The 27,897-nt window shown below is 49.5% G+C and overlaps 1 protein-coding gene across 1 annotated transcript in view; it reads left to right on the top strand.

Moving 5' to 3' along the window:
• Positions 1–27,897, top strand: part of trim62.1 (tripartite motif containing 62, tandem duplicate 1) — a 99,984-nt gene that overhangs the window by 64,230 nt on the left and 7,857 nt on the right. Inside the window, exons 2-4 of the mRNA XM_078239061.1 lie at positions 15,774–15,869; positions 21,640–21,896; positions 24,255–24,370. Coding sequence (XP_078095187.1) covers positions 15,774–15,869; positions 21,640–21,896; positions 24,255–24,370 — 469 coding nt within the window. The remainder of the gene's footprint in view (positions 1–15,773; positions 15,870–21,639; positions 21,897–24,254; positions 24,371–27,897) is intronic.

The raw sequence follows: 27,897 nt of genomic DNA on the forward strand, positions 1-27,897 counted from the left end.
CCCCCCTTTGTCCTATCGCCACAACCCCATACATTTACCATGGCTAATCCACCTAATCTGCACGTCTTTGGACACTAAGGGGCAATTTAGCATATTCAATCCAACTAAGCTACAACTTTTTGGACCCTAAGGGGCAATATAGCATAGCCAATCCACCTAACCTGTACAAATTTGAACACTAAGGGGCAATTTAGCATGGCCAATCCACTTGAGCTACAGATCTTTGGACACTAAGGCACAATTTAGCATAGCCAATCCACCTAACCTGCACATCTTTGGACACTAAGGCACAATTTAGCATATTCAATCCACCTAACCCTTGAACAAGGTATCCGAGAAGTAGAGAAAGAGAAAGCTGTGCATTTATGTAGCGCTTTTCACGACCAATGGATGTCTCGAAAGAGTTTACAGCCAATGGAATACTTTAGAAGTGCAGTCACTGTTGTAATGTGGGAAACGCGGTGGCCAATTTGTGCATAGCAAGCTCCCACAAACAGCAGTGTGATAACGACAAGGTGATGTGTTTTTGTGATGATGTTGATTGAAGGGCACCAGGGATAACTCCCTCGCTCTTCAAAAATAGCATCACGGGATCTTTCACATCTACCCAAATAGGCAGATGGGACCTCAGTTTAATGTTTCTAACATTAGCGCTCCCTCAGTACTGCACCAGAGAATCAGCCTGGATTTTATTTTTAGGTGTTGTGTGCCCTGGGGGATTTGAACCCAGAATCTTGCAACTCAAAAGGCGAGAGTGTTACCAACTGAGCAGTGGCTGACACTGGGAGTGTACTGATAGAGTTGCACCCTGACAGGAATGGTGTCTGACCGAGAGAAAGGCGGAAGGTCACAGGGGATGATCAATAAAACAAGGGCGTATGGTGTGTTGGACCAGAGATTTGCCTTTCGAGAAGTTAAGGACCTCGTGCCACCTTTGTCACGCTGGCTGAGGGAAAATTGTGGTTACATTTGTTTTGACCTCTTTCTTCGTTCAGCAGTGGCATTGATTCTTAATGGGGTGGCACGGTGGTTAGCACCGCTACCTCACAGCGCCAGGGACCCGGGTTCGATTCCCGGCTTGGGTCACTGTCTGTGTGGAGTCTGCACGTTCTCCCGGTGTCTGGGTGGGTTTCCTCCGGGTGCTCTGGTTTCCTCCCACAGTCCGAAAGATGTGCTGGTTAGGTTGATTGGTCATGGTAAATTACCCCTTAGTGTCAGGGGCACTAGCAGGTTAAATAAGTGGGGTTATGAGGATAGGACCTGGGTGGAGTTGTGGTCATTGCAGACTCGATGGGCCGAATGGCCTCTTTCTGCACTGTAGGGATTCTATCTTCCATGACTTAAGATACCCTCTTGGCACCTTCCACATGTGAACCTTGATGGTAGACTCCTAATACTATTCCTGACCTTGGCAGGATCATGGTTTAACCCAATTCCACATTATATACACATCCAGTGGGACAGGGTGGCAGGCAGGTAGGCATGGTAAAACGATATAGAATAAGGCCCTGGCTTCTTTGTTGTTTCCTCCCCAGGGGCACAAAGGACCATAGTAATAGTTCTGTTGCCAGCCTAGACAAAATCAGCTTTCTTTATATTCTTCCACAGGATGTTGCCATCACTGGCTAGACCAGCATTTGATGCCGCTCTCTACTTGCCCTTGTGAAGGTGGTGGTGTGCTGCTCTGAACCCCTACGTGGTTCCATATGATTCCATATATGTACATCCATAGCGCTGTTGGGTAGCGAGTTCCAAGATTCTGATCCAGCTAATTCACCACTGATTCCCGATTGGACCTGGGGCCTTCCTCAGGTCTGCGCGCTGTTTTATGCCCAGTAACTAAACCTTCCACCTTCCAAACTCATAACCACTACTATCTAGAAGGACAAGGGCAGCAGATACCTAAGGACACCACCACCTGGTAGATTCCCTCCAAGTCACTCCCTGACTTGGAAATGTTGCGCCGCTCCTGCACTGTTGCTGGGTCGAAATCCTGGAACTCCCTCCCAAACAGCACTGTGGGTGTCCCTACACCTCGGGGACTGCAGCAGTTCAAGAAGGCAGCTTACCACTACCTTTCTCAAGGGGCAATTAGGGATGGGCATTGAATGCTGACCTAGCCAGCGATGCCGACATCCCATAAATTAATTTTAAAAAAGGCCAAATGACTCAGACCAATCGAGTGTGCAATTCACCTAGTTGGAATCTGACCACAGACTCAGAAATGTAATTATTTAACATGTCTATATTTCGTTACGATCCCTCAAATCCCCCCTCTCCTCAAGTCCATATATTTAGATGAGCATTTGTCGTGCCATAGCATACAAGGCTACGGACCAAGTGCTGGAAAATGGGATTAGAATAGATAGGTGCTTGAAGGCCAGTGCAGACATGATGGGCTGAAGGGCCTCTCTCTGTGCTGCAAAACTCTGTGACTCCTTTGTTTGGTGAGTTCTGCTGAACGGGATGTGAGCAAACCTACCTGAGTCGCCTCAAGAGGACGAGCGTGCCAGAAAACTCTGTCCTAGAATAGTTGCCTCCTCTCCTTTTGTCCTCGTTAACCATTGTCCCCTTTCTCTCTCGTACTTCTCCCATTGGAGAGTGGATTTATGTTTTCTAAACCCTGTGGATCCTAGTCCACAGTTTGAAGCCAGTGTGGGGAGCAAAAGCTTGAAAGGGCCTGTAATTAATTCCAAACTCTTAACAGTTCTGGAGCACAGCAAATGCTGGAGGGCATTTCCGTCTCCAAAGAGCTTTAATACCATTTTGATCAAGAGCTCGTTTCAAGTTGGATCTTGGTTTTAGGTGGAGGCAACCCGTGAGTGCAAGGCAAACCGAAAGAAAGTGACACTTAACAAAGAACAAACCAAAGTACAGCACAGGAACAGGCCATTCGGCCCTCCAAGCCCGTGCTGATCATGATGCCCTGACTAAACTTAAAAAAAAACCTTCTGCCCTTACTCGGTCCGTATCCCTCTATTCCCTCCCTATTCATGCACCCATCCAGTGCCCCTTAAATGTTGCTAATGTGCCTGCTTCCACCACCTCCTCTGGCAGCGCGTTCCAGGCACTCGCCACTCTCTGCATGAAAAACTTCCCCCGCACATCTCCCTTAAACTTTCCCCCTCTCACCTTGAACCTGTGCCCCCTTGTAATTGACACTTCTACCCTGGGAAATAGCCTCTGATTATCCAACCTGTCCATGCCTCTCATCATTTTGTAGACTTCTATCAGGTCTCCCCTCAGCCTCTCTCTTTTCCAGTGAAAACAACCCAGTTTATTCAATCTCTCCTCATAGCCAACACCCTCGAGACCAGCCCTAGAGTCGCTTGCTGCGGATTCTTTGGCTTCTGGCCTGGTTTGCGTCGTGCCTGCTGCTACAGGAATACAGAGGATTAAAATGGCACCCGATCGCGGCATGTGTGGTGTAAATTTAGTTTATCTGCCTCTCGGCTATTGAGAAAAGTGACAGGCCTATGGTAGGGGGAGAGAGGTTGGCAGCTACGTGCTGGGTGGCAATGCCGGTGAAGGGCGGCACGGTAGCACAGTGGTTAGCACTGCTGCTTCACAGCTCCAGGGCCCCAGGTTCGATTCCCGGCTCAGGTCACTGTCTGTGTGGAGTTTGCACATTCTCCTCGTGTCTGCGTGGGTTTCCTCCGGGTGCTCCGGTTTCCTCCCACAGTCCAAAGATGTGCAGGTTAGGTTGATTGGCCAGGTTAAAAATTGCCCCTTAGAGTCCTGGGATGCGTAGGTTAGAGGGATTAGCGGGTAAATATGTGGGGGTTGGGCCTGGGTGGGATTGTGGTCGGTGCAGACTCGATGGGCTGAATGGCCTCCTTCTGCACTGTAGGGTTTCTATGATTTCTATGAATACCGGGCACAGCACCGGGACGATAGCTTAAGCAATCCCAATTGTAAAGCTTGCAATCGGAAAGGCCTGCAAAGGTGGCATTATGCAAATCCAAATAGCCTGAAGCTGTGGTGGAATTTATTATCCTCGCTCCATGGTGTGTTTGGCGGCAGGAGGGGATTTAGCAGGTGGGCATTCTGCTGTCTTGCCTATGCCCCCTGTCCATGGCAGGATGGCCCAGGGACGGCCTTGCCGTCCAGTTAATGCCCACTTCAGGGCCGCACTCTCACCCGATGCTGCGTGGGGGACTTGCCAAGCAGGAGGTCCAAAAAGCAAAGCCCATTGGCGTTGTTTCCATGGGGGAACGATCCCTCAGGCACTCAATAAACTCCCTCCTCCCTTGCCGCTGTTGCCTTCCCCCCCCCCCCCCCCCCCATCCCTCCCCTCCATTATCCACCATCCTGCAATCTTCCTCATGCCATCTCTCACCTCTGGTCTGGTTTCTCCAGCGATCCTGGGCCTTGGGTGGGCGCATTACCGGCAGCAGCCACCACCATCCCAGCGGCGTTGCCGCGCAGTGAAGATTCACCAGTAGCCTTCGGCAGGTGGGACTTCCAAGCCCGGGGTCCTTGGATCCCCATGCCACCGCAGATTGGACGTTTATGTGGTGGACCTTCCCAAAAAGAGATAAACGACGCTGTGATTCTGTGACTAGGGACTCTGACTCTCTCTCCAGCTGGTGGGCGAGACCCCTCCTATTATCTACACTAAGTTCCGTCCAGTGCCTGCAGGGCAAGTGATGAGAGACCTAGACAAAGAACATCTTTCCCATTTAGCTGATGGTATGAGGACTCGCTGGCAAGAGATGCAGGGGGATTGCAAGAAAGAACTTTATAGTCTTCTGAGTATCCCTCCCGCCCCCGTCCAAAATAAACTAATTAACAAATTGACAGCCTCTTAAAGGAACACTGCAACAAAAGACAAAATGTTAAAGGAGACACGTCTAACCAAATTAGTGTTCCAGGCACTGATAGAATCATGGAATCCCAACAGTACAGAAGGAGGCCATTCGGCCCATTGAGCCTGCAGCGACAACAATCCTACCCAGGCCCTATCCCCGTAACCCCACATATTTACTATACTAATACCCCTGAAACTAGGGGCAATTTAGCATAGCCAATCAACCTTACCCGCACATCTTTGGATTATGGGAGGGAACTGGAGCACCCGGAGGAAACCCACGCAGACACAGGGAGAACTCCACACAGACCGTCACTCAAGCTGGGAATCGAACCCAGGTCCCTGCGCTGTGAGACAGCAGTGCTAACCACTGATCATGCACTCCAGCTCCTTGTGGTGTCCAGGGAGGGCTCCCAAGAGTACTGGTGGCCAATGAGTGCTCCCTCTCCTGGGCGTGAATGTGCCTGCAGAAGAGGGGCAGACAGCTGGGCAGACAAACGGCCGGTGCCCAGCCCTGTTAGTGGCCACCCTAGCCCAGGAGCAGGCTTAAGAGTCGGTCCTCTGGCCTGCCCACCCCCTGACCCTCTGCACCAGGTAGTCTAAGATCAGGAGCATGGGGCTGAAGTGCAGCCCCCTCAAATAGTCAAAAAGGGACTGCAGCCTCTGGCAGCTTGTATACATGTGAAACACGGACTCCTTGAAACCACAGAATATGTAGGAGACCTGGGACTCCGTGAACCACGTCACTGTTGCATGCCATACTTTCCATGTCAACACCCCCCCCCGCCCCACTTCGCCATGGTAAAGTGGAGAACTCCCACATAGAGAGCCCCCCACTGGGAGCTTCCACCAGGTCCGGACGTTAGGGCAGAACGCTATGATATTGGGAAAGACTATTACACAGCGAGTGCTAATGACCTGGGACTCACTGCTGGTGAGGGTGGTGGAAGCAAAGATGATGAACGATTCCTGAAGGAACTTGATTGGACACATGAAGGAACTAAGCTTGCAGGGCCACAGAGATGTGGTGGGGTGGTGGAGGGAGGGGGAAATGGGACTGACTGGATTACCATATGGAATGCTGGCGTGGGCTGAATGGCCACCTTCTGTGCTGTAAAAGATTCTGGGTGGGATTTTCCAGCCCTTCCCGCCGGCAGGGCCTACCGCTGCGGGTTCCCCAGCGGCAAGACGGGTGAGCCAGACAAAACGCTGCAGACATCGAGGGGACTGGAAAATCCTGCTCGGAGCCAATGGCGAGCTGCCTCTGCTGTTGGAAAACGTAGTAAGAAGTTTAACAACACCAGGTTAAAGTCCAACAGGTTTATTTGGTAGCAAAAGCCACACAAGCTTTCGGAGCTCTAAGCCCCTTCTTCAGGTGAATGGGAATTCTGTTCACAAACAGAGCATATAAAGACACAGACTCACAGGCTTTTGCTACCAAATAAACCTGTTGGACTTTAACCTGGTGTTGTTAAACTTCTTACTGTGTTTACCCCAGTCCAACACCGGCATCTCCACATCATGACGTTGGAAAACGTAGCAGAGGGGGCTGGAAGATCCCACCCTCTGACTCTCTGTCTGCCTCATACCTTCCCAGACACTCAGAAGGGTTTGCAGCATGCTTGATGACAGGTAATGCTAACAGAGAGGTATGAGTTGAGGATGGGCTGGACTTTCTGGGCCAGTGTTAATTGATTTATGTAACATGTGAAACTGGTTCGAAACTTAAATACACAAATGGGGATAGTTCCTGGTAATGTTGGGTTTTAAATTCCACACATGGTGAGTTTTCAAGGTCATTGAGAGGGCACCTCCTTTGCATCGGAATGTTTCTTTGGCAAACATGAGGGAACATTCCAAAATTGGTTGTGGGGCAGGAGAGCTAAGAGTTTCCCATGATTCCTTCCACCTTCGCCACCCCCTCTGTCCCATCAAACCCCAACCACAGGTCTAATTGTGTGAAGGTCGATCCAGGAAATAACTCTTTTGGAAGAAGAGCCTTCAGGAGTCCACACCCTCTGTCAGATATGGGAGCCTGATGATTGATGCCACAGTTGTTCTTGTGGAGGCTGGTGAAACTTCCCGCCTTTCACCATATCAACCTCCGCTGAAACACTGGGTTGAATCCTGTGGGGGTGGTGGGCAGTGGGTGTCCCTGTCCCCAGCTGGAGAGGCAATATATGAATATGCATCCCCCCCACCCCTCTATTGTCCCTTTTCAAGAAGGCCCGCCAGATCTTGTGCCACTCGGATACTTGACAAACCAATGGCGACCCTCCTTCTCGGAATCGAGGATCTTGAGGGCAGAAGTCCTGCCCGTTGATTGGCTGCCAGCTCTTGCTCACTCAGTAGTGCCACTGGGAGGCGGTGGCCACTGCTGACGCTATACTCATTGAGGCCTTGGAGCTGGATACAGATGAGTGATGCTGGGAAGGATGGTCATGTGGTGGGGTTCACAGAACAGGTGCCGGAGTGTGGAGTCTAGGGGATTTTCACCGTAATTTTATTGCAGGCGGTGTTAATTGAAAGCCCACTTGTGACTAGTAAATAAACTTTAACTTTAGAGGGAGGTTGGCAGCAAGGGCACGGAGTGGTGGCTTTCAGTAGGTCCCCTTCTTCCCAATGCCAGGTCCAACAATTAGGCACTGAATGCCTTTGAATGAGGGATTCCCCCATCACTGGGTGCCACAAGCAAACACGTCCAATACTCCCTGGGTGGCAAGTTCCCGTCCGCCACTCGATTAATACTAGCTCTGTCCTTCATGGGCATAAATTTAAGAGCCTGTAGATTGTGGAAAGAAGGGGAGGCTGAGACATCAAGAAATGTGACAGATTGACAGTGCTGGAAAAGAATCCAGGCACCATCTTGAGCGAGAATTCCAGAGGGGGAAAGGTCAGTGGAATACCTCTGGATCTTGGAAGGAACAAAAGGAATTGGACCATCTAGACCAGAAAGGAAGGCCCTAAATTCCATTGCTGATGTAGCCCTCCTCAAGCCACCTCTGGTACTTCTAGGCTCGAGAGAGGAAATGTCCACATCTGCTCCTCATCTTTACCTAGTGTCCCCTGGACTGTGCTCATTTATAAAAGTCAATTGAAGATCAGATCTGGGCTAACTCTTGGTTGAAGTGCCTGCTGACTCTTTGGGTTCATGCATTAAGAAAGACCTCTTGCGGTGCTTGAGAGATCTGGACGCGAGTGAAGAATAGGCCAACTGGAGGGAAGCAGGCTGGTGGGGGAAAGTTGCGTGGGGAAAGTCTTTATTTTTTAAAAGGAATGAATTCCAGTCAGATCTTAACTCAGAACCCAACTGAGTGAGTGACTTTCCCCCTCTGAAAACTCTGCGCACACACCGGCAGCAGGTGTTGGGGCTGGAATAAATCTCACATTGTGTATTTTTGGCATCGTACTGAGTGAGCATTCGGCCGTGACCGCTGTTTTTGAAAGGAGTGTATAGAAAAGTGTGCTAACAAATTCCAAGAATTCGTTGGTGATCTTTACAGTTTTCTCTCTCGTTCTCTCCTGCCTCTCTCTCTCTCAGCCTCTCTTTCCCCATCCCCTCATTCCCCCACCTCCCCCTCCCTCTCTCTGCTAAGTTTAAGTTTATTTATTAGTGTCACAAATAGGCTTACATTAACAGTCCAACTCTCTGAAATCTTTGACCACTTTGCTCATCTCTATCCTAAATCCTTCTCCACTTAGTCCCTCTCCTCTATGTGAAGCACTGTGAAATGTTTGATTATATTAAATATTCCGTACGAATGGATGGGGTAATTGATGGTCCATTCAGTGGTCTGCACTCCCCTGCACACTTACTAACTTACGGCATTGCAGGATAAACCTGGAGTGTAACTATTCAGGGGAGGCAGTTTTGGGCATCGCAGGGCAGCAGTGAGCACTCGCTGTGTTGTGGAGTGACCTGAGTTGCTCCCTGTGTTGGAACTGGGGCTCATTTCTCTCACGATGTCTTGAGTTATGGAGGTCAAATAGGCAGCGACTGTGGGAGGGAGGGCTGGGCGGTGGCAGGCAGCAATGCCTGTTCCTTGTAGAAGAGGAACTTCCTGCATCTCCCAGCTCCACGTTCAGGTCATTTATATTTCAAATGATTTGCCTTGACATCATGGGTGGCACGGTGGTTAGCACCGCTGCCTCACAGCGCCAGGGACCTGGGTTCAATTCCCGGCTTGGGTCGCTGTCTGTGCGGAGTCTGTCCATTCTCCTCGTGTCTGCGTGGGTTTCCTCCGGGTGCTCCGGTTTCCTCCCACAGTCCAAAGATACGCGAGTTCGGTTGATTGGCCATGATAAATTAACCCTAGTGTCAGGGGGATTAGCAGGGTAAATATGAGGGGTTATGGGAATAGAGCCTGGGTGGGTGGTCGGTGCAGACTCAATGGGCTGAATGGTCTCTTTCGGCACTGTAGGGATTCCATGATTCTCTGATTTGCAATCTGGAGTGCGCCCTTGTGAGGACCCCTTGGGTTGGATGGGTTTTCCTGTAGTGGGCCCCATTGTAATCTCCCAAGGGAAGGGGAAGGGGGGGGTTGCAGTGGGCAGAGCGCTTACAACCTGTGATGAACAGGCTCCCTGCTGCTATATTGGAGGATTAGGAAAGCATTTAGAGCCTGAAAAATGGCCTCATCTCTTGGCCTTCATCATTTCATTCTGTGCTTGAGGGTTGAAGTATGTGTTTAAAAAAAAAAATCACTGATGGTTAATGCGTTTTTTAAAAAAAAGCTATTTGAAAATATATATACAATTCAACCCACTCTCTCCAGAACGAACTGCTGGACCAGATAATTCCTTCTAATCTCACTTTTTCAGGAATGCCAATCCTACTATCTCCCAGTGACAGCACCACAGTATCCAGCTGTATGTGGGAGTTTGTATTACTGGCGGCGCACTTACATTGTCTCATGATCCTATTGCAGGAATGGGTAGCCAGCCCTGTGTGTACGTACGATGGTTAAAACCCACACTTCTTTTTTCTACTTGGTATGTTTCCCACACGCACATTATATGCAGGCAGTTTTGCGTTTTTAATGTTTTAAAGTTTATACATGGGGCGGCATGGTGGCACACTGCTGCCTCACAGCGTCAGGGACCCGGGTTCGATTCCCGGCTTGGGTCACTGTCTGTGCGGAGTCTGCACATTCTCCCCGTGTCTGCGTGGGTTTCCTCCGGGTGCTCCGGTTTCCTCCCACAGTCCAAAGATGTGCTGGTTAGGTGGATTGGCTGTGCTAAATTCCCCCTCAGTGTACCCGAACAGACACCGGAGTGTGGCGACGAGGAGATTTTCACAATAACTTCATTGTAGTGTTAATGTAAGCCTACATGTGACACTAAATAAATAAACTTTAAACAAGTACATTAACGCCGCAGTGAAGTTACTGTGAAAATCCCCGAGTCGCCACACTCCTGTTCGGGTACACTGAGGGAGCATTTAGCATGGCTAATGCACCTAAACAGCACCACTTCCGGACTGAGGGAAGAAACCCATGCAGACACAGGGAGAACATGCAGACTCTGCACAGACAGTCACCCAAATTCCTGGTGCTATGAGGCAGCGGTGCTAACCGCTGTGTCATCGTGTCGTCCCACAGTTGTGGATTCATTGCAGGTTCTGTTTTTGGAAAATCCGCCTTTCCTTGGCTCCTGCGATAACGGTTTGTGCTCCAGAGAATGGAACTGCGTCGAGTGTTCCGGCTGGGCTTTTTTTTTTGGTGATGATTTCTGCTGCAGAATTCCCATCCACGTGAAACATTTTGCAGGTGGAAGTCAGGAAAGGGCAGGGAGTAGTACAGGAGAACGCCATGAAAGGGGAAGGTGGAGGAGAGCGCTCCAGGAGCTGAAAGAAGAGAGGTTGTTGGAGCGAGGTGAGGAGTGCCAATGTGACCTGAGGGAGATGAGTGACAGCACAACCAGGACTGGGTCGGGGGTGGATGGGAGAGGGGGGAGCTTTGGAGGGTGGAATGGTGTGAGAGCAAAATTCCATTGTGGGGGGGAAAAAATAAGTAAAATAATGCCTCCGAGCACTGTGACAATATTTGAATCTTTTTTAAAATTGTTAACAATTTGAGTTAACATCAGCATTCACAAACATCCGCAAGAGGAGTGATTCCCCACTGTGCCCTAATCTTATACTTTACTTGTGATACAAGAACAGGGAAAGCTGGAAAATCTCAGCCGGTTAGGCAGCATCCACAGGGAGAGATACCAGAGTTAACGGTCGGAATTCTCCCATCTTGCACGTCCACTACTGCTGCGAGCGAGGGCAGATAATTGGGGCGGCACGGTGGCACAGTGGTTAGCACTGCTGCTTCACAGCGCTAGGGACCCGGGTTCGATTCCCGGCTTGGGTCACTGTCTGTGGGGAGTTTGCATGTTCTCCCCGTGTCTGTGTGGGTTTCCTCTGGGTGTTCCGGTTTCCTCCCACAGTCTAAAAGACGTGCTGGTTAGGTGCATTGATCCAAACAGGCGCCGGAATGTGGCGACTAGGGGAATTTCACAATAACTTCATTGCAGTGTTAATATAAGCCTTACTTGTGACTAATAAATAAACTTACTTCTAATTTGGCGCTCAGCCAAATCCCCGTTTCATTGCAGCGGGATTGGAGAATCGCAGCTGTGGGCGAGGTTGGAGAATTTTGACCAACTTTTCGAATCCTCATGACTCTTCCTCAGAACCAAAGAAGGGGAAAGTTGTGATTCTATATAAGAGGGGGTGGAATAGCTGGAACAGAGATTAGGTGGAGCTAGGAGAGATTGCAAGAAAAATGTAGCAAAACTTAAGAACAAGTGACAGATGGCCCAGTGGGGGAGGGAGGGTTTGCATTGGGACAAAAAAATGTTTGGGGATATAAAAACAAAAGTAAAGATGGAGGAGAAAGGTCAGAGTCTAAAGTTGTTGAACTCCGTGTTGAGCCCTGAGGGCTGTAACGTATCATTGGATTCGGAAGCCTGGGAAGGTAGCACAGTGGTTAGCACTGCTGCCTCACAGCGCCAGGGGCTGGGTTCAATTCCCAGCTTGGGTCACTGTCTGTGGGGGGTTTGCACGTTCTCCCCGTGTCTGTGTGGATTTCCTCCGGATGCTCCGGTTTCCTCCCACAGTCTGAAAGACGTGCTGGTTAGGTGCATTGACCCGAACAGGAGCCGGACTGTGGCGACTAGGGGAATTTCACAGTAAATTCATTGCAGTGTTCATGTAAGCCTTACTTGTGACTAACAAGCAAATAAATAAACTTATAAACAAAGTCTAATGACTAAGAGGCAACCACTCCTCTTGCTCCCAGGCCTCTCACAGTGATGGTCTGAACTGTTTGCTGCTCCTCTGGTTTGCATTGGGCTCACTGAGACGTTGCAGCAGGCTGAGGAAGGACATGTGGGCATGAGAGCAGGTTGCGGACTTGAAATGGCAAGCGACAGGAAAGTTAGGATTGTGCTTGCAGGCTGAGCAAAGCTATTCCGCAAAGCAGGTCACTCAGCCTGAGGAGTTGGTGCAGACTCGATGGGCCGAATGACCTCCTCCTGCACTACAGGGATTCCATGACTTTTATGTTGAAGCCAACAAAAGGGGGGGAAGTTTAACACAGATATCAGAAGGACATATTTTACACAGAGGGTGGTGGGGGCCTGGAATGTGCTGCCAGGCAAGGTGGTGGAGGCGGACACACTGGGAACGTTTAAGACTTATCTAGATAGCCACATGAACGGAGTGGGAATGGAGGGATACAAAAGAATGGTCTAGTGTGGACCAGGGAGCGGCACGGGCTTGGAGGGCCGAAGGGCCTGTTCCTGTGCTGTATTGTTCTTTGTTTGTTCTAAGACAGTGTTATTAATATAGGGCACACCAAGTAGTATTGTGATCCTTCATGACAGATTGTGCCTAGGATCTCTGTAACTTCAGGGTTGTTTCTGATGGGACTGGAATTGTCGTGTTGAAGGCAGACAACTGTTAGCCATGGATGGCCACCAGCCCATGCAGTGTATTCCACGCGAATACAAGTGTAGCTGATTTTACTCAGCAGATAGTATCTTGTCTTTGGCAGGTCCCTGTGAGGTCTGCATCCCTCAGGGGCTGTGGGTGAACAACCTCCACCACCTGTTGCCCGTTCCCCGTGAAGTGCTCAGGATGCCAACTACTGCCCGCTGCAAAGGGAGGTTTGGAGGCGGGGTGGGGGCATTTATTGGGCAGGAGGATTGGGAACCCTGCTACCTTCCTGCCTCTGTCCTGCTTAAGCCCGCAGCTCATTGACAGCCTTTCTGCCATGGCATTCCACCAGATACGGGCGGGGCATTCTCCACATGGGAAACCTGAAAAGTTAACCCTGTCGAGTGTGTTTGTGAGCCCCTGATGGGGAGCGGGGGGGGGGGGGGGGGGGGGGGGGGCGTGGGGAACCTTTGTTTGAAGGCCTGATTTTAGAACCCACCGTCCAGAAGTGGGGTAGGCACTGAGAGTCCTCGACCTGCCTTTGCTTCCAATCTCTTCCCCCAATCCCTGTGACTCCAATCCCGCCCTCACACAGCTGTGGCCTGGTTTCCTCACTGATCCTTGGCTTCTGGTGGCTGCAATCTTTGTAGTTGCCATCACTCCTCATGCCACAGCCTGCAACAAAGAGCCACCAGGTTCTGATTGGCTGGCAGCTCTGGGGAAAGGTGGGGGAATGGGGGGGGTGGGGGTGGGGGAGGGTGGTTAGTCTGGGGCTGATTGCCAGCCCTGCATCTTGATCCCAGGGAAAGTCCAACACAGGCCGCTTAAGTGCCTGATTGCCAGTTAATGCAGCGGACCTTCCCTTAAGGAGGTAATGCGAGGTTCTCACTGGCTCTTTAGCCAGTGGGAAAGGCCCCAATAATTGGATTAAAGTCTGCAAGACTCTACCAGTTGCCCGTGTGGAAGTCGGTCAGGAGGACATGAGGTTATGAGACTGGGTCTGAGCTCTGGCGATACACTTTGCGCTGCGCTATCCCTTGATCCTTTGATGATATTTTGGCTTCTTTGAAATAATCTAATAACTATGGGCCACCTCCTGTTTCACGTTTGTCATGGCAGGACAAGATGGTATTTGAATGGCAATCTGCAGAATAGGGATTGAAACTGTGTAGAACCAGTGTCCAGTGCCACATAGCTTCAGGAGTATGCTGCTTGATGCAAAAGGAGGACACATATTCCAGAAGCTTCAACACACAATCTAGGCTGACACTTCGATGCGGTCCTTAGGGAGTGCTGCATGGCTGGAGGCTTTGACCTTTCGATGAGATGTTAAACTGAGAGCCTCTTCTGCCCGTCCTGGTGGACATAAAAGATCCACTGTGTCTCCCGCCAACGCAAGATGGCCACCGATACCAGTCTGCACATGCTCGCTTTGTCCATGCATGGGCAGCAAACCAATGACCGTATTGGCCGGAGACATCAGTGTCAGTGAAACCAGAACTCCCCTGACCAACATTTATAACTCAAACGCCATGACTAAAACTGATTATCTGGTTGTTTTCACATTGCTGTTTATGGGAACTTGTTTTGCACAAATTGTTTACAGTGATCACTGCACTTAAAGGTACCCCACTGGCTGTAACATCCTTCAGGGTCTCCCAAGGGTATGATGGGCGCTATATAAATGTAACTCTTGATAGTTTTCATATGGCACAATATGAAATGAGGACACCGTATTCATTGAGTGAAGCCCTTTTAAGAATTGGTGTTGGGCCATCCTGTACTTTGTAGTTGTAAGCCCACATCATGCACGTCTCCTGTACAATAAACCATATCTAGACTTTGATCTGTCATGGCAGGACTATATCTAGGTGACCTGGTCTCCCTGCTTAATGCCATTCCACACGAAACCAAGAAACCATTAGACCGTGGTATTTATTTTTAGCATTTGCATAGAGGCCTGTGTTTGTCATGCAACAAAGTAATTAGTTTACATAACCTACACCTTGATTTTTTTTTCCTGATTCTTTTTAGCTCTCGCTGGACACTGCATTCATATTTTCAGCCATCTCCTTCTCTGCCGCCTTTTCTCAGAGTTCTGGGTAGGAGACAGGGGCACTTTGGTGTCCACCCCCCCCCCCCCCCCTCCCCGCTCCTGTGGCACTTTCCGTGGTGACACAGTGGTTGGCACTGTTGCCTCACAGTGCCAGAGACTCAGGCTTGATTCCAGCCTTGGGTGTCTGTCTGTGTGGAATCTGCATGTTCTCCCCGTGTCTGTGTGGGTTTCCTCCGGGTGCTCCGGTTTCCTCCCACAGTCCAAAGATGTGCGGGTTAGGTGGATTGGCCACGCTAAATTGCCCCTTAGTGTCCAAAGATGTGCAGGTTTGTGGATTGGCCATGCTTAATTGCCCCTTAGTGTCCAAAGATGGTAGGTTAGATGGATTAACCATATTAAATGCGCGGGGGTTTATGGGGACAGGGGAAAGGGGAGGACCTGGGTTGGATGCTCTTTCGGAGAGTCGGTGCAGACTCAATGGGCTGAATGGCCTCTTTCTGCACTGTTAGGATTCTGTGGTTTGCAAAGGCACCAGGCTGGCAAACCCTGGCATTGCTTACCCTGCTGCCCGCCAGTCTCAGCAGTTTGTGGCTGGTTAACAGCTGCCCTGTCCTGACCGACGCAATGTGTTTGTTGCTGTTTATGTCGCAGTGAAATGCAATTAGAAACTGTTGGTCTGCTCTATTGACTTTGCCGCCTCGCCTAATGATCCATCGTGCACGTGCCTCAGCGCAGCGATCAAACTCTGGAATATTCTCTGTTAAACAGCCTTCTTTACGACCTTCACAAAGTCATAAGTCAGTCAACTGCTGATTCGGAGACTGGGAAGCAGCTTCTTAAATGAGAAGGCTGGGGTTACACTTGATGGTGGATTGAGCTGCATTTGTTTTGAGTTAACATCACGCTGTCTGGGCGAGAGATGCCCAATCCAAGTTCCCCTGTCTGCCAATCACACCGATTTCCATTGTTTTTAATTGCAGAGGGAGTTGAAGGATCAGTATGACGTTCTGCAGGACAGTGAGCACGGCCACGTGAAGGCCCTACAGCTACTGAAACGCCAGCTCTCCGAGACCAAGGTAAACCTTAAGGGAAACACTTTTCACTTTTAATCTCCTTCCATCCTCTCCTGAGGCTCCAGGCTCCTCGCTGTGACAACTCCAGCCACATCTGTCCTCTCGATAAGAGGCAATTTATTGCAGAGATTAGCGTGGACTGCCTTTCAAATTCATTCTTTTGGTTAGGTAATTTATTTATTAATCACAAGGACGCTTACATTAACACTGCAATGAAGTTACTGTGAAAATCCCCTAGTCGCCACACTCCGGCGCCTGTTCGGGTACACTGAGGGAGAATTTAGCACGGCCAATGCATCTAACCAGCACATCTTTCAGACTGTGGGAGGAAACCAGAGCACCCGGAGGAAACCCACGCAGACACGGGGAGAATGTGCAAACTCCACAGAGACGGTGACCCAAGCCGGGAATCGAACCCGGGTCCCTGGCGCTGTGAGGCAGCAGTGCTAACCACTGTGCCACCATGCCATGTGGTAACCCTGTCCCCATTGCCAGGTTTTCTTTTCATGTAAATAGCAAGTCAGAACAGGGAAATGTGAGCGTAGAACATTTGATTAGATCACGGCTGATTATAGAATCACAGAATCCCTACAGTGCAGAGGGAGGCCATTCAGCCCATTTGGTCTGCACTGCCTTACCCCAGGCTTACCCCGTAACCCCAAGACCGGAATCGAACCCGGGTCCCTGGTGCTATGAGGCAGCAGTGCTAACCACTGTACCACCACGAAGTTCCTGGGTTCAACCTTCGATCCAACTGAGGTTACCTAATTTCTGTTGGGATGGTGGCTGGAATTCTACGATTGACCTTAGCTTTCTGGATTAAAGAGGTGGAATGTAACCAGGCGTCCTGCGTTTGATAATGACTGCGTGACCCTTGCTGGAAGCACGCGTGTGTGGACTTTGAGCGAGGAGAGAATCTGGTTCCTTTGTGCTTCCTCGTGTAGTTGAGTAGCCTGCCAACACTCCCCTTCTCTTTAGGTCCTCACATTCCCAAATGGGGAGGTACCAGTTGGCTCTCAGCATCCTTAAACCAAAAACCAGCAAAAGGCAGAAATGTCTGGAGAAGAAGGAATTAAACTATTGAGAAAAGTCTTTAAACAGTGGCAAGGTACTTCACCCAGGGAAAGAGTGATCATTGCATCAGAGTTTTAATTATCCTTATCTCCTGTATAATACTCTCTGCTTGGGCTCTGGACCAGATTGGTTTCCTCAACTGTATTCACTATTTACAAATTAAAATGCTGCAGTGCTGGAGGTATGAATCATACTGTGTGTTCTCTGTACAATATGTTGCTTCAATATGCAAACTATCTTTCCTCCACTTCTGAAGGGGGTGACTCTGTTTTGGGTCATGTTCCACAGATACTGGTTCCCATCTGGTACCTCACCCAAGTGCTTTTGCCCAAGACCATAAGATATAGGAGCAGAATTGGACCATTTGGCCCATCAACTCTGTTCCACCATTCAATCATGCCTGATAAGTTTCTCAACCATTCTCCCGCCTTTACCCCATAACCTTTGATCCCCTTACATAGAATCATAGAAACCCTACAGTACAGAAGGAGGCCATTCGGCCCATCGAGTCTGCACCGACCACAATCCCACCCAGGCCCTACCCCCACATATTTACCCGCTAATCCCGCTAATTTACGCATCTCAGGGGCAATTTTTAACCTGGCCAATCAACCTAACCCGCACATCTTTGGACTGTGGGAGGAAACTGGAGCACCCGGAGGAAACCCACGCAGACACGAGGAGAATGTGCAAACTCCACACAGACAGTGACCCGAGCCGGGAATCGAACCCGGGACCCTGGAGCTGTGAAGCAGCAGTGCTAACCACTGTGCTTACCAATCAAGAACCTATCTATCTCTGTCTTAAATACACTCAATGACCTGGCCTCCACAGCCTTCTGCGGCAATGAATTCCACAGATCCACCACCCTCTGGCTGAAGAAATTCCTCCTCATCTCAGTTCTAGAGGGTCATTTCTTTATTCTGAGACTGTGCCCTCGGATCCCAGTCTCTCCTACGAATGGAAACATCTTCTCCATATCCACTCTATCCAGGCCTTTCATTATTCTGTAAGTTTCAATGAGATTCCCCCCCATCCTTCTAAACTTCCATCGAATACAGACCCAGAGCCCTCAAACGGCAAGCTTTTCATTCCCGGGATCATTCTCTGGAATCTCCTCTGGACCATCCAAGGCCAGAACTGGGTATCCAAATGTTTCAGGGTAGGATCACAACCAAGCCCATTCCTCTCCTTGGGACTTTGCCCCGCTGTCCCACCTCATGCTTGTGAATATGGGGCTGGCAGGTGATTAGGATCTGGAATGCATTGCCTGAGAGGGTGGTGGAGGGAGATCCAATTGTGGCTTTCAAAAGGGAATTGGATCATCACCTGAAGAAGAAAACCTTGTGGAGTTAGGAGGTGGGACTAGCTGAGATATTCTTCCAGAGAGCCGGCACAGCACCATGGGCTGAATGGCCTCCTCCTTTTGTGCTGAAACCTATCCATGATTCAATGTCTCCATATTGTCAGAAAGCCTTGTCTCCAATAACTGGCCAACCTTGCACATGCAGAATGAAGTTGTGTAAGATTGCTAGCGCCCATGGTTTGATTTGATAGATTTATTTTCTTTTGTTAAGGCATGGTGGACAAGGGTGGGTAACTGGAGTTAAGGTACAGTGGTTCGCACTGCTGCCTCACAGAGCCAGGGTCCTGGGTTCAATTCCGGCCTTGGGTGACTGTGTGGAGTTGCACTTTCTCCCCGTGTCTGCAAACTCAAAGAACAAAGAAAATTACAGCACAGCCCTTCGGCCCTCCGAGCCTGCACCGACCATGCTGCCTGACTTAATTAAAACCCCCTACCCTTCTGGGGACTGTATCCCTCCATTCTCATCCTATTCATGTATTTGTCAAGACGCCTCTGAAAAGTCACTATCGTATCTGCTTCCACTACCTCCCTGGCAGCGAGTTCCAGGCACACACCACCCTCTGTGTAAAAAAAAAACCCTGCCTCGTACATCTCGTGTGGGTTTCCTCCCACAGTCCGAAAGACGTGCTGGTTAGGTGCATTGGCCATGCTAAATTCTCTATCAGTGTACCCGAAACAGGTGCTGGAGTGTGGCAACCAGGGGATTTTCACAGTAATTTCATTGCAGTGTTAATGAATCATAGAATCCCTATAGTACAGAAGGAGACCATTCGGCCTGTTGAGTCTGTACTGGCCACAATCCCACCCAGGCCCTATTATCGCAACCCCACATATTTACCCTGTTACTCCCCCTGACACTAGGGTCAATTTAGCATGGCAATCCACCTAACCCGCACATCTTTGGACTGTGGGAGGAAACCGGAGCACCCGGAGGAAACCCACGCAGACACGGGGAGAATGTGCAAACTCCACACAGACAGTTACCCAAGGCTGGAATTGAACCCGGGTCCCTGGCGCTGTGAGGCAGCAGTGCTAACCACTCTACCACCGTGTCACCTGCTGTAAGACTGCTTGTGACACTAATATAAACTTAAACACACAGACTGAATCTGTGGACATGCCGCTCTTTACAATGCAAAATATTTATCGGATAAGAGATTGAATTGGACTTCAGGTAATTGGTATAGTGTGGATTAGCATAAAACTGTTGCTGCAGAAGGACAAGAGAGATTACTGGGAACAGGTTAATTATTCTAGAATCTGATATTTTTTTGTCTATGTGTGTGTTTTCCTGACCCTACCATTTATTATCCTCCCGAAGGTGCTGGCACACAGCTTAATGAATACCCAATGATTAGTCTTTATTCATGAGTGTTAGTAGGATAATCCCAATTGAGCCCAAACACATCCTCAACTATAATGTGCAACACACAATGTCCACTGGGGATCACTGCATAGTGACCAGAGGCAGGGACCCCTGAGTGATTTTTCCTCCTCATTCCTAGGAGTACTGAGGCCAGTTATATCCCCACAATGGAAGCTGACTGACTCAGTACAGATGTGGAGATGTCGGAGTTGGACTGGGGTAAGCAGAGTCAGGAGTCTCACAACAGCATATATGCCCTGTTTGTGAACACAAGTCCTCACTCACCTGATGAAGGAGCTTGAGGCTCCGAAAGCGAGTGCTGCCAAATAAACCTGTTGGACTTTAACCTGGTGTTGTGAGACTTCTTACTGACTCAGTACAGACCAGGGATTAAAGTCAGGACTTCCAGGTGTCTATGACTCATTTACAGACTTACTGAGCTAGCGAGGGAGTGAACGAGTTATCAGGTTTGTACATGATCCAAGTGCAGTTTGAAGTTTTTTTTTTGTGTAACTGCTGTCTCCCTCTTGTTGGAGCATGTATATATGAGTGGCAGCAGAAGACTGGATTCCTACACATTGTGCTGTCAGCTTAATACCTTCGCATGTGTGTGTGTGTGTATGTATGCAATGTCCCCACGTGTGTGCAATGTCCCCATGTGTCTGCGTGTGTGCAGTGTCCCCATGTGTGTGTGTATGCAAGTTTGTTTCTTTGCTTGACCTCCTGCCATCTCACTATGAGAGGCCTAACACCAGGCTGTTGTATATGCCTCCCGCAGCTGGTTGCTAGGAAGTTCGTGTCTGACATTTATGTTCCTTCTCTTCCCCCAGCTACCCTCCACGCCCCCTGCCCTCCTCTTGTCAGTTGGACCAGGTGATAGGTTTTACTCTGTGTCCCCTCACAGTTGAGATGGTGCAGAGTGAGATTCAGGTTCTCTCTGTTACTCTGTCCCTCTTAGACTTGCTGACAGTCAGGGCCTACTTACATCATGCAGAAATTGACACATTTTTCACGTGTCTCTCACAACGCGAATAGCAAGATCTGAGGATGTGATTCTCCTTGGAGCAAGGAGGATCGAGGGGAAATTTGATAAGGTTTACATGTTTAGATAATAAGGTAGGCAAGAGAAAGCGGTGTTCCCATTCACTGATGGCACAAGGGCTGCAGGGGGGTGGGGGTGGTGTGAGGTGGGGTGGGGATGGGGTGGGGGTGGTGTGAGGTGGGGTGGGGGTGGTGTGAGGTGGGGTGGGGGTGGTGTGAGGTGGGGTGGGGGTGCGAGTTGGTGTGAGGAAGGCCTTTTTCATGCAGTAAACGATAATGACCTGGAACTTGCTGTCCACAAGGGTGGCGGAAGCACAGATGATCAATAATTTCAACAGGGTATTTGACGTGGGCCATTCGGGGAAATAAACTTAACAGGGCTACGCAGGTAGCGTGGGGGGATGTGACTGACTGTGCTGTACAGATTGTCTGCAGGGACTCAGTGAGCTGATGGCTGCCTCCTGTGCCATTATGACCCATGCCTGTCTCTAATTCAAGCTGGCGATATGGGCCCTTTGAATTTATTTTTAATAGTAGGTATAATTTCTTTTAGAATACCTCTTCATCTTTAATTACTCCAGATAGCCACTGTGATAACAGCTTTTAGAGGGAGAACAGTTAGAATAACCAATCAACAATATAGTGCAGAAGGAGGCCATTCGATCCATCAAACCTGCATCAACAACAATGCTGCTTAGATCCTATCCCCATAACCCCACGTATATATCCTGTTAATCCCCTAACACAAAGGGGCAATTTAGCATGGCCAGTCCACCTAACCTGCACATCTTTGGACTCCCAGAGGCTAACTCCAGTTACGGCAATATGAGATTGCCCCCATATTGGTGAGTGCCAAGAGTTTGGTCATAACTTTGCTGATGCTTCTTTGGTTTTCGATTGTTCCTCTGCTCTTATCTTTTACTCAGTCTTCGGCGAAGAGTCTTCGAGCGACCATCGCGGAGGCCTTTGACCGTCTGCACCGTTTCCTGAAGGAGAAACAGAAGTCGATGCTGGAAGAGTTGGAGACTGACACCGCCCGCACCCTGAATGACATTGAACAGAAAATCCAGCGCTACAGCCACCAACTGCGCGAGGTGCAGGAGGGGATGCAGATCCTGCAGGAGAAGCTGGTCGAGGCGGACAAGCTGCTTTTCCTCGAAGGCATCAACATTACTTTGGAGAGGTAGAGTATCCGTTCACCATTCATTCTTTGGGATGTTTGTGCTAAGTAGGTCCAGTGGAGAGCTTGTGTGTCCTGCCTGTGCCTTGCTTCCAGATCAGACAAACATCGTGTTGAGGACACATTCCCAATCAATGTCCTGGTTGAGGGAAATTCCCAGGGATGCTGCATTACACACAAGACATAGAAGCAGGCATTGGCCACCAGGTCCTTTAAGCCTGCCCTGCCATTCAATGGCTGATCTATGCTGGCCTCAACTCCTTTTATGTGCCATTTTCCCAAAGCCCTCTACAGGAACACAGGAAATAGCAGTAGGAGTGTCTAGCACTGCCCGATGGGAGTGGTAGACCCAGATCTATGTCTATGATTCCCTATGCAGTGCCTTTCTATTTTTACTCTGAATAGTTTCCAAATGAAGGGCAGAGATCATTTAACCTGTAAAGCAACTATTATTGGTATCATCACTAGACTATTAATCCAGAGCAAAAACAGAAAAATGCTGGAAAATCTCAGCAGATCTGACAGCATCCGTGGAGAGAGAATAGAGCCAATGTTTCGAGTCTAGATGACCCTTCATCTCTATTCCCTCTCCACAGATGATGTCAGACCTGCCAAGATTTTCCAGCATTTTTCTGTTTTTGTTTCAGATTCCAGCATCCGCAGTATTTTACGTTTATCTTAATCCAGAAACTCAGCTAATGTCCTGGGGACCTGGGTTCGAATCCCACCATGGTAGATGGTGGAAGTTAAATTCAATTAAAAAAAAATCTGGAATTAAGAATTTACAGATGACCATGAAACAATTGTCGATTGTCGGAAAAACCCATCTGGTCCACTATTGTCGTTTAGGGAAGGAAATCTGCTGTCCTTACCTGGTCTGACCGACATGTGACTCCAGAGCCACAGCAATGTGGTTGACTCTCAACTGACCTCCAAGGGCAAATAGGGATGGGCAATAAATGCTGGCCAGCCAGTGATGCCCACGTCCCATGAATGAATAAAACAAAACTTGTTTCATTTTATCAGAATCTCTATGGAGGCTGGGAAAAACGCCATGAATGCCAACCCAGAAAACTAGCAAGAACCTGACCAATAGATTCCAAAAAGGAAACTGACAAGCAAAGAATGGCTATGATGATAACTCTTTGACACGGAGTAATTTGTGACTTAAGATGCGAGTGCAGAAACAATATTTCTTCACTTGTACCAGGGAGGGATAGAAATAAATAAATGCTTAAATGTGTAAAAGTCAGAAACGGATAAATCCAAATGTTCCTGTCACACGATTATTGGTACGGGGATCCCAAAAACCAGTTTACCTGGTAAACGTTAAATTACTCCATCCCATTTTATGTGGGTCGGTCAGGCTGGAAGTGAAGATTTTGAACCTTGAGGAGTATTTTGATCTTCGACAGACCGAGGTCTCTCTTCCCACTCTTTCTTGCTTCCCTCAACTGCTGCAATTCGCACTGACCACACGGCTGGCTGCTTTCTTTGGAGCCTGTCAGCACTTGTTTGTTCTTCCGATGTCAATTTAGAACAGAGTTGAGGAGGAACTTCTTCTCCCAGAGGGTAGTGAATCTTTGGAATTCTCTGCCCAATGAAGCGGTAGAGGCTACCTCATTAAATGTGTTTAAGTCACAGATAGATAGGTTTTTAGCCAATAAGGGAATTAAGGGTTATGGCGAGCGGGCGGGTAAGTGGAACTGAACCCACTATCAGATCAGCCATGAGATTATTGAATGGCGGAGCAGGCTTGAGGGGCCAGATGGCCAACTCCTGCTTCTATTATGTTCTTATGTCGTCTTCTCCTTGTGAAAATTTCAAATGACTTTGAATTCCCAAGTGCATGAGCCAGAGCGGGTGGCACAGTGGTTAGCACTGCTGCCTCACAGCGCCAGGGGACCCGGGTTCGATTCCTGGCTTGGGTCACTGTCTGTGCGGAGTCTGCACGTTCTCCCCGTGTCTGCGTGGGTTTCCTCCGGGTGCTCCGGTTTCCTCCCACAGTCCAAAGATGTGCAGGTTAGGTCGATTGGCCGTGGTAAATTGCCCCTTCGTGTCAGGGGTACTAGCTAGAGTAAATAGGTGGGGTTATGGGGATAGAGCCTGGGTGGGATTGTGGTCGGTGCAGACTCGATGGACCGAATGACCACCTTCTACACTGGAGGAATCTATGAATATGATTCTATGAATCTATGAGTAACTATAGGGGCTGTTCTGTCGAAGAATCATTTAGATCTGAAACATTTGCTCTGAGTCTCTCTCCACAGAAGCTGCCAGAGCTGCTGAGTTTATCCAGCATTTTCTGTTAATTTTGTACTCGTTCGTTTTCTGTGCGCTAAAGTGAGCTTTCTCCTCCAGGTTAAAGGGAAAGATCCACGAAACCAATTTAACATACGAAGACTTTCCAACTTCCAAGTACATGGGCCCCCTGCAGTACACCATCTGGAAATCCTTGTTCCAGGATATTCAGCCGGGTGAGTTACTAACGAGTGATGTTTGTCAGGTCTCAGGGAAGGCAGGCTTGCCGCCGTTGTAATGCTGCTCCTAGAACATAGAACATTACAGCGCAGTACAGGCCCTTCGGCCCTCGATGTTGCGCCGACCAATGAAACCAATCTAAAGCCCATCTAATCTACACTATTCCAATATCATCCATATGTTTATCCAATTTAAATGCCCTTAATGTTGGCGAGTCCACTACTGCTGCAGGCAGGGCATTCCACTTCCTTACTACTCTCTGAGTGAAGAACCTACCTCTGACATCTGTCCTATATCTATCACCCCTCAATTTAAAGCTATGTCCCCTCGTGCTAGCCATCACCATCCGAGGAAAAAGGCTGTCACTATCCACCCTATCTAATCCTCTGATCATCTTGTATGCCTCTATTAAGTCACCTCTTAACCTTCTTCTCTCTAATGAAAACAACCTCAAGTCCCTCAGCCTTTCCTCATAAGACCTTCCCACCATACCAGGCAACATCCTGGTAAATCTCCTCTGCACCCTTTCCAATGCATCCACATCCTTCCTATAATGCGGTGACCAGGACTGTACGCAATACTCCAAGTGCGGCCACACCAGAGTTTTGTACAGCTGCAACATGACCTCCTGGCTCCGAAACTCAATCCCTCTACCAATAAAAGCTAACACACCGTACGCCTTCTTAACAACCCTATCAACCTGGGTGCCAACTTTCAGGGATCTATGCACATGGACACTGAGATCTCTTTGTTCATCCACACTACCAAGTATCTTACCATTAGCCCAGTACTCTGTATCCCTGTTACTCCTTCCAAAGTGAATCACCTCACACTTTTCCGCATTGAACTCCATTTGCCACCTCTCCCCCCTCCTGGTGACTGGGAGGTCAGCGAGTGGGACTCTAGGTGAAGCCTGTTTGTTGCTCTCTCTCCCGAAGGTGCGAACTGCCTTGGCGCAACGGAATTGGTATTGAATGTCCAGTACGTGCTCCAAAGTGCTATTCTTCACGTGAGCCACAACATGGAATATTACTGTAGAACCTTAGGATCCCTACGAAAGAGGCTCTTTGACCCATCGAGTCGACACCAACTCTCCGAAAGATCATGGCGGGGATTCTCCCAAGAAAATTTCAAGTCCCCAGTTTGCGGGAAAATGGGAATAACTCCTACTGGTATTTTCAGTGTGATTTCCAGAGCGAATCTCCCACACTCTGTGCATCATAGAGTGCCCGAGTAGGATTCACTGTGAAAGTCAGTGGGCTGGGCCTATTCCCGCTGGAGCGGCCGGTAGCATAGTGCTGAGTGGGCCACTGCACATGCCCGACCTGTCAGTGCCGAGATCAGCGCATGAGCATCGGCCCCGCACTGCCAACCTCCCGATCGCTGGCCAGCCCCGCGACGCCCCCATTGCTGGCCTCCCGGACCTCCAAGGGCAAGCTTTGAGTCCTGTACCCCCACTTCCCACACACAGGGAGTCCCAATCCCCTTTCCAAACAGTCCTGACAACCCCCCCCAACCCCCACGCAAATGGCTAGCCCCAATTGTATTCCTCCCTCCCTCTGCCTGCCATCCCTGTGCAGAATGGTGACGCCTGGTGGGCAGTGTCAAGCTGCCCCTTGAGCAGTGCCAGTTTGCCTCTTGGGCAGTGTCAGGGTGCCAGGCTGGCAGTGCCCATGAGGCACTCCTGACCTCGTGGGGGGGGGGCCTCCATGACCTCTGTTCCCTCCAGTGGGGTCGGCTGCCTGTTCCCCATTAGTGGAGAGCAGTTGTAAACCCTGCTGGAATGAACCACTCCCGACGGGGATGGGGGCAGACGCTAGTGACCTGGAAAATACCATCCGCTAATGAAATTTAAACCCCGATTTCCATGTGGAAATCGGCGTGGAGCTGATTACTCTGGAAATCGTAGCTGCGGAGGCCGTGGCCCCCTGCGGGAAGCCTGTGAAACGGCCTCTGCTGAATCCCCCCGCCCCCCCACTCACCATCCCCGTAACCCCACTCGTTTACCATGACTAATTCACCTAACCTGCACATTTGTGGACACCAAGGGGCAATTTAGCACAGCCAATCCACCTAACCCGCACATCTTTGGACTCTGGGAGGAAACCCAAGCACCTGAAGGAAACCCACGCAGACACGGGGAGAATGTGCAGACTCTGCACAGTCATCCGAGGCTGGGAATCGAACCCGGGTCCCTGGCGCTGTGAGGCAGCAGCGCTAACCACTGCGCCACTGTGGACTGTTCTACTGAGGATGGAATAATGCTTTATCCAATCATGGGGCGGGATTTTACCGCCTCCCTCGAGTGAGACCGGAAATTTCTGCCCGAGGTCTACAGAGATTTGTGTTGTCGGACCCTTGCTCGCTGGGTGACCGGACAATGAGTAAAAGCAGAATCTCTTCCTGTTTTATTTTTAAACCCCTTTTTTCCTTGTCCAGCAGTACTGAGGTCATTTGTGTCATACGCCCAGCTGGTTGAGATCAGCACATTCAGCAAGAAGCCAGATTGAAGCAAGGACTTTGCTGTTCTGTGCATTTACCAATTAGCTACAGAGACATTTTGTTTTATTTTAACAGATGCCTGAATTGTGCCATGAGTGCAGTTTCTAAATTTCTCCTCTGAGCAACCCCAAACTAGCCACGGCCACACCGCCCAAACCCACTCGTCACCATCAAGCTGATCCGACCCACTTTCACCAATCGACCACAACCTCACCAAACCATTATACAACATGCTTACTGCAGCCAACTGGCCTGTACTGTTTTACTGTATGCTAACCGAGCAAACCATAGGAGCTAAACGAGATGGTGGGAGACGTGGTTGTAGAGATTGGTTTTTGAAGGTTAAGGAGAGGAAGCAGGGTACATGGGAAGAGCTCTGGGAAGAGGCGAAGTGATGTTTGATAACTTTGTCATTGATCAAGTTTAAAGTTTATTTGTTAGTGTCACAAGTAGGCTTACATTAATACTGCAATGAAGTTACTGTGAAAATCCCGTAGTCGCCACACTCAGGCGCCTGTTCGGGTACACTGAGGGAGAATTTAGCACGGCCAATGTACCTAACCAGCACATTTTTTCTGACTGTGGGAGGAAACCGGAGCACCCGGAGGAAACCCACGCAGACACGGGGAGAACGTGCAAACTCTACACAAACAGTGACCCAAGCCGGGAATCGAACCTGGGTCGCCGTCGCTGTGAGGCAGCATGTACCTGAGATAAGGGGTTGGTTAGCTCAGTTGGTTGGACAGCTGATTAGCGATACAGAGTGGCGCCAACAGCATGGGTTCAATTCCCGTCCTGGCCAAAGTTACTCACGAAGGCCTTCGCAACCTTGCCCCTCGGCTGGGGTGTGGTGATCCTCGGGTTAAATCACCATCAGTCAGCTCTCCCCCCTCAAAGGGGGAGAGCAGCCTATGGTCACCTGGGACTATGGAGACTTCACCTTACCTGAGACAAGGGGCGACATTTGGAGTCTGAGTTGATAGTGTGGGCTGGTGGAAGTTGCTGTTAGCCTGGGCAGGAT

This window comes from Mustelus asterias, chromosome 22 (assembly GCF_964213995.1).
Source record: "Mustelus asterias chromosome 22, sMusAst1.hap1.1, whole genome shotgun sequence".
Lineage (NCBI taxonomy): Eukaryota > Metazoa > Chordata > Chondrichthyes > Carcharhiniformes > Triakidae > Mustelus > Mustelus asterias.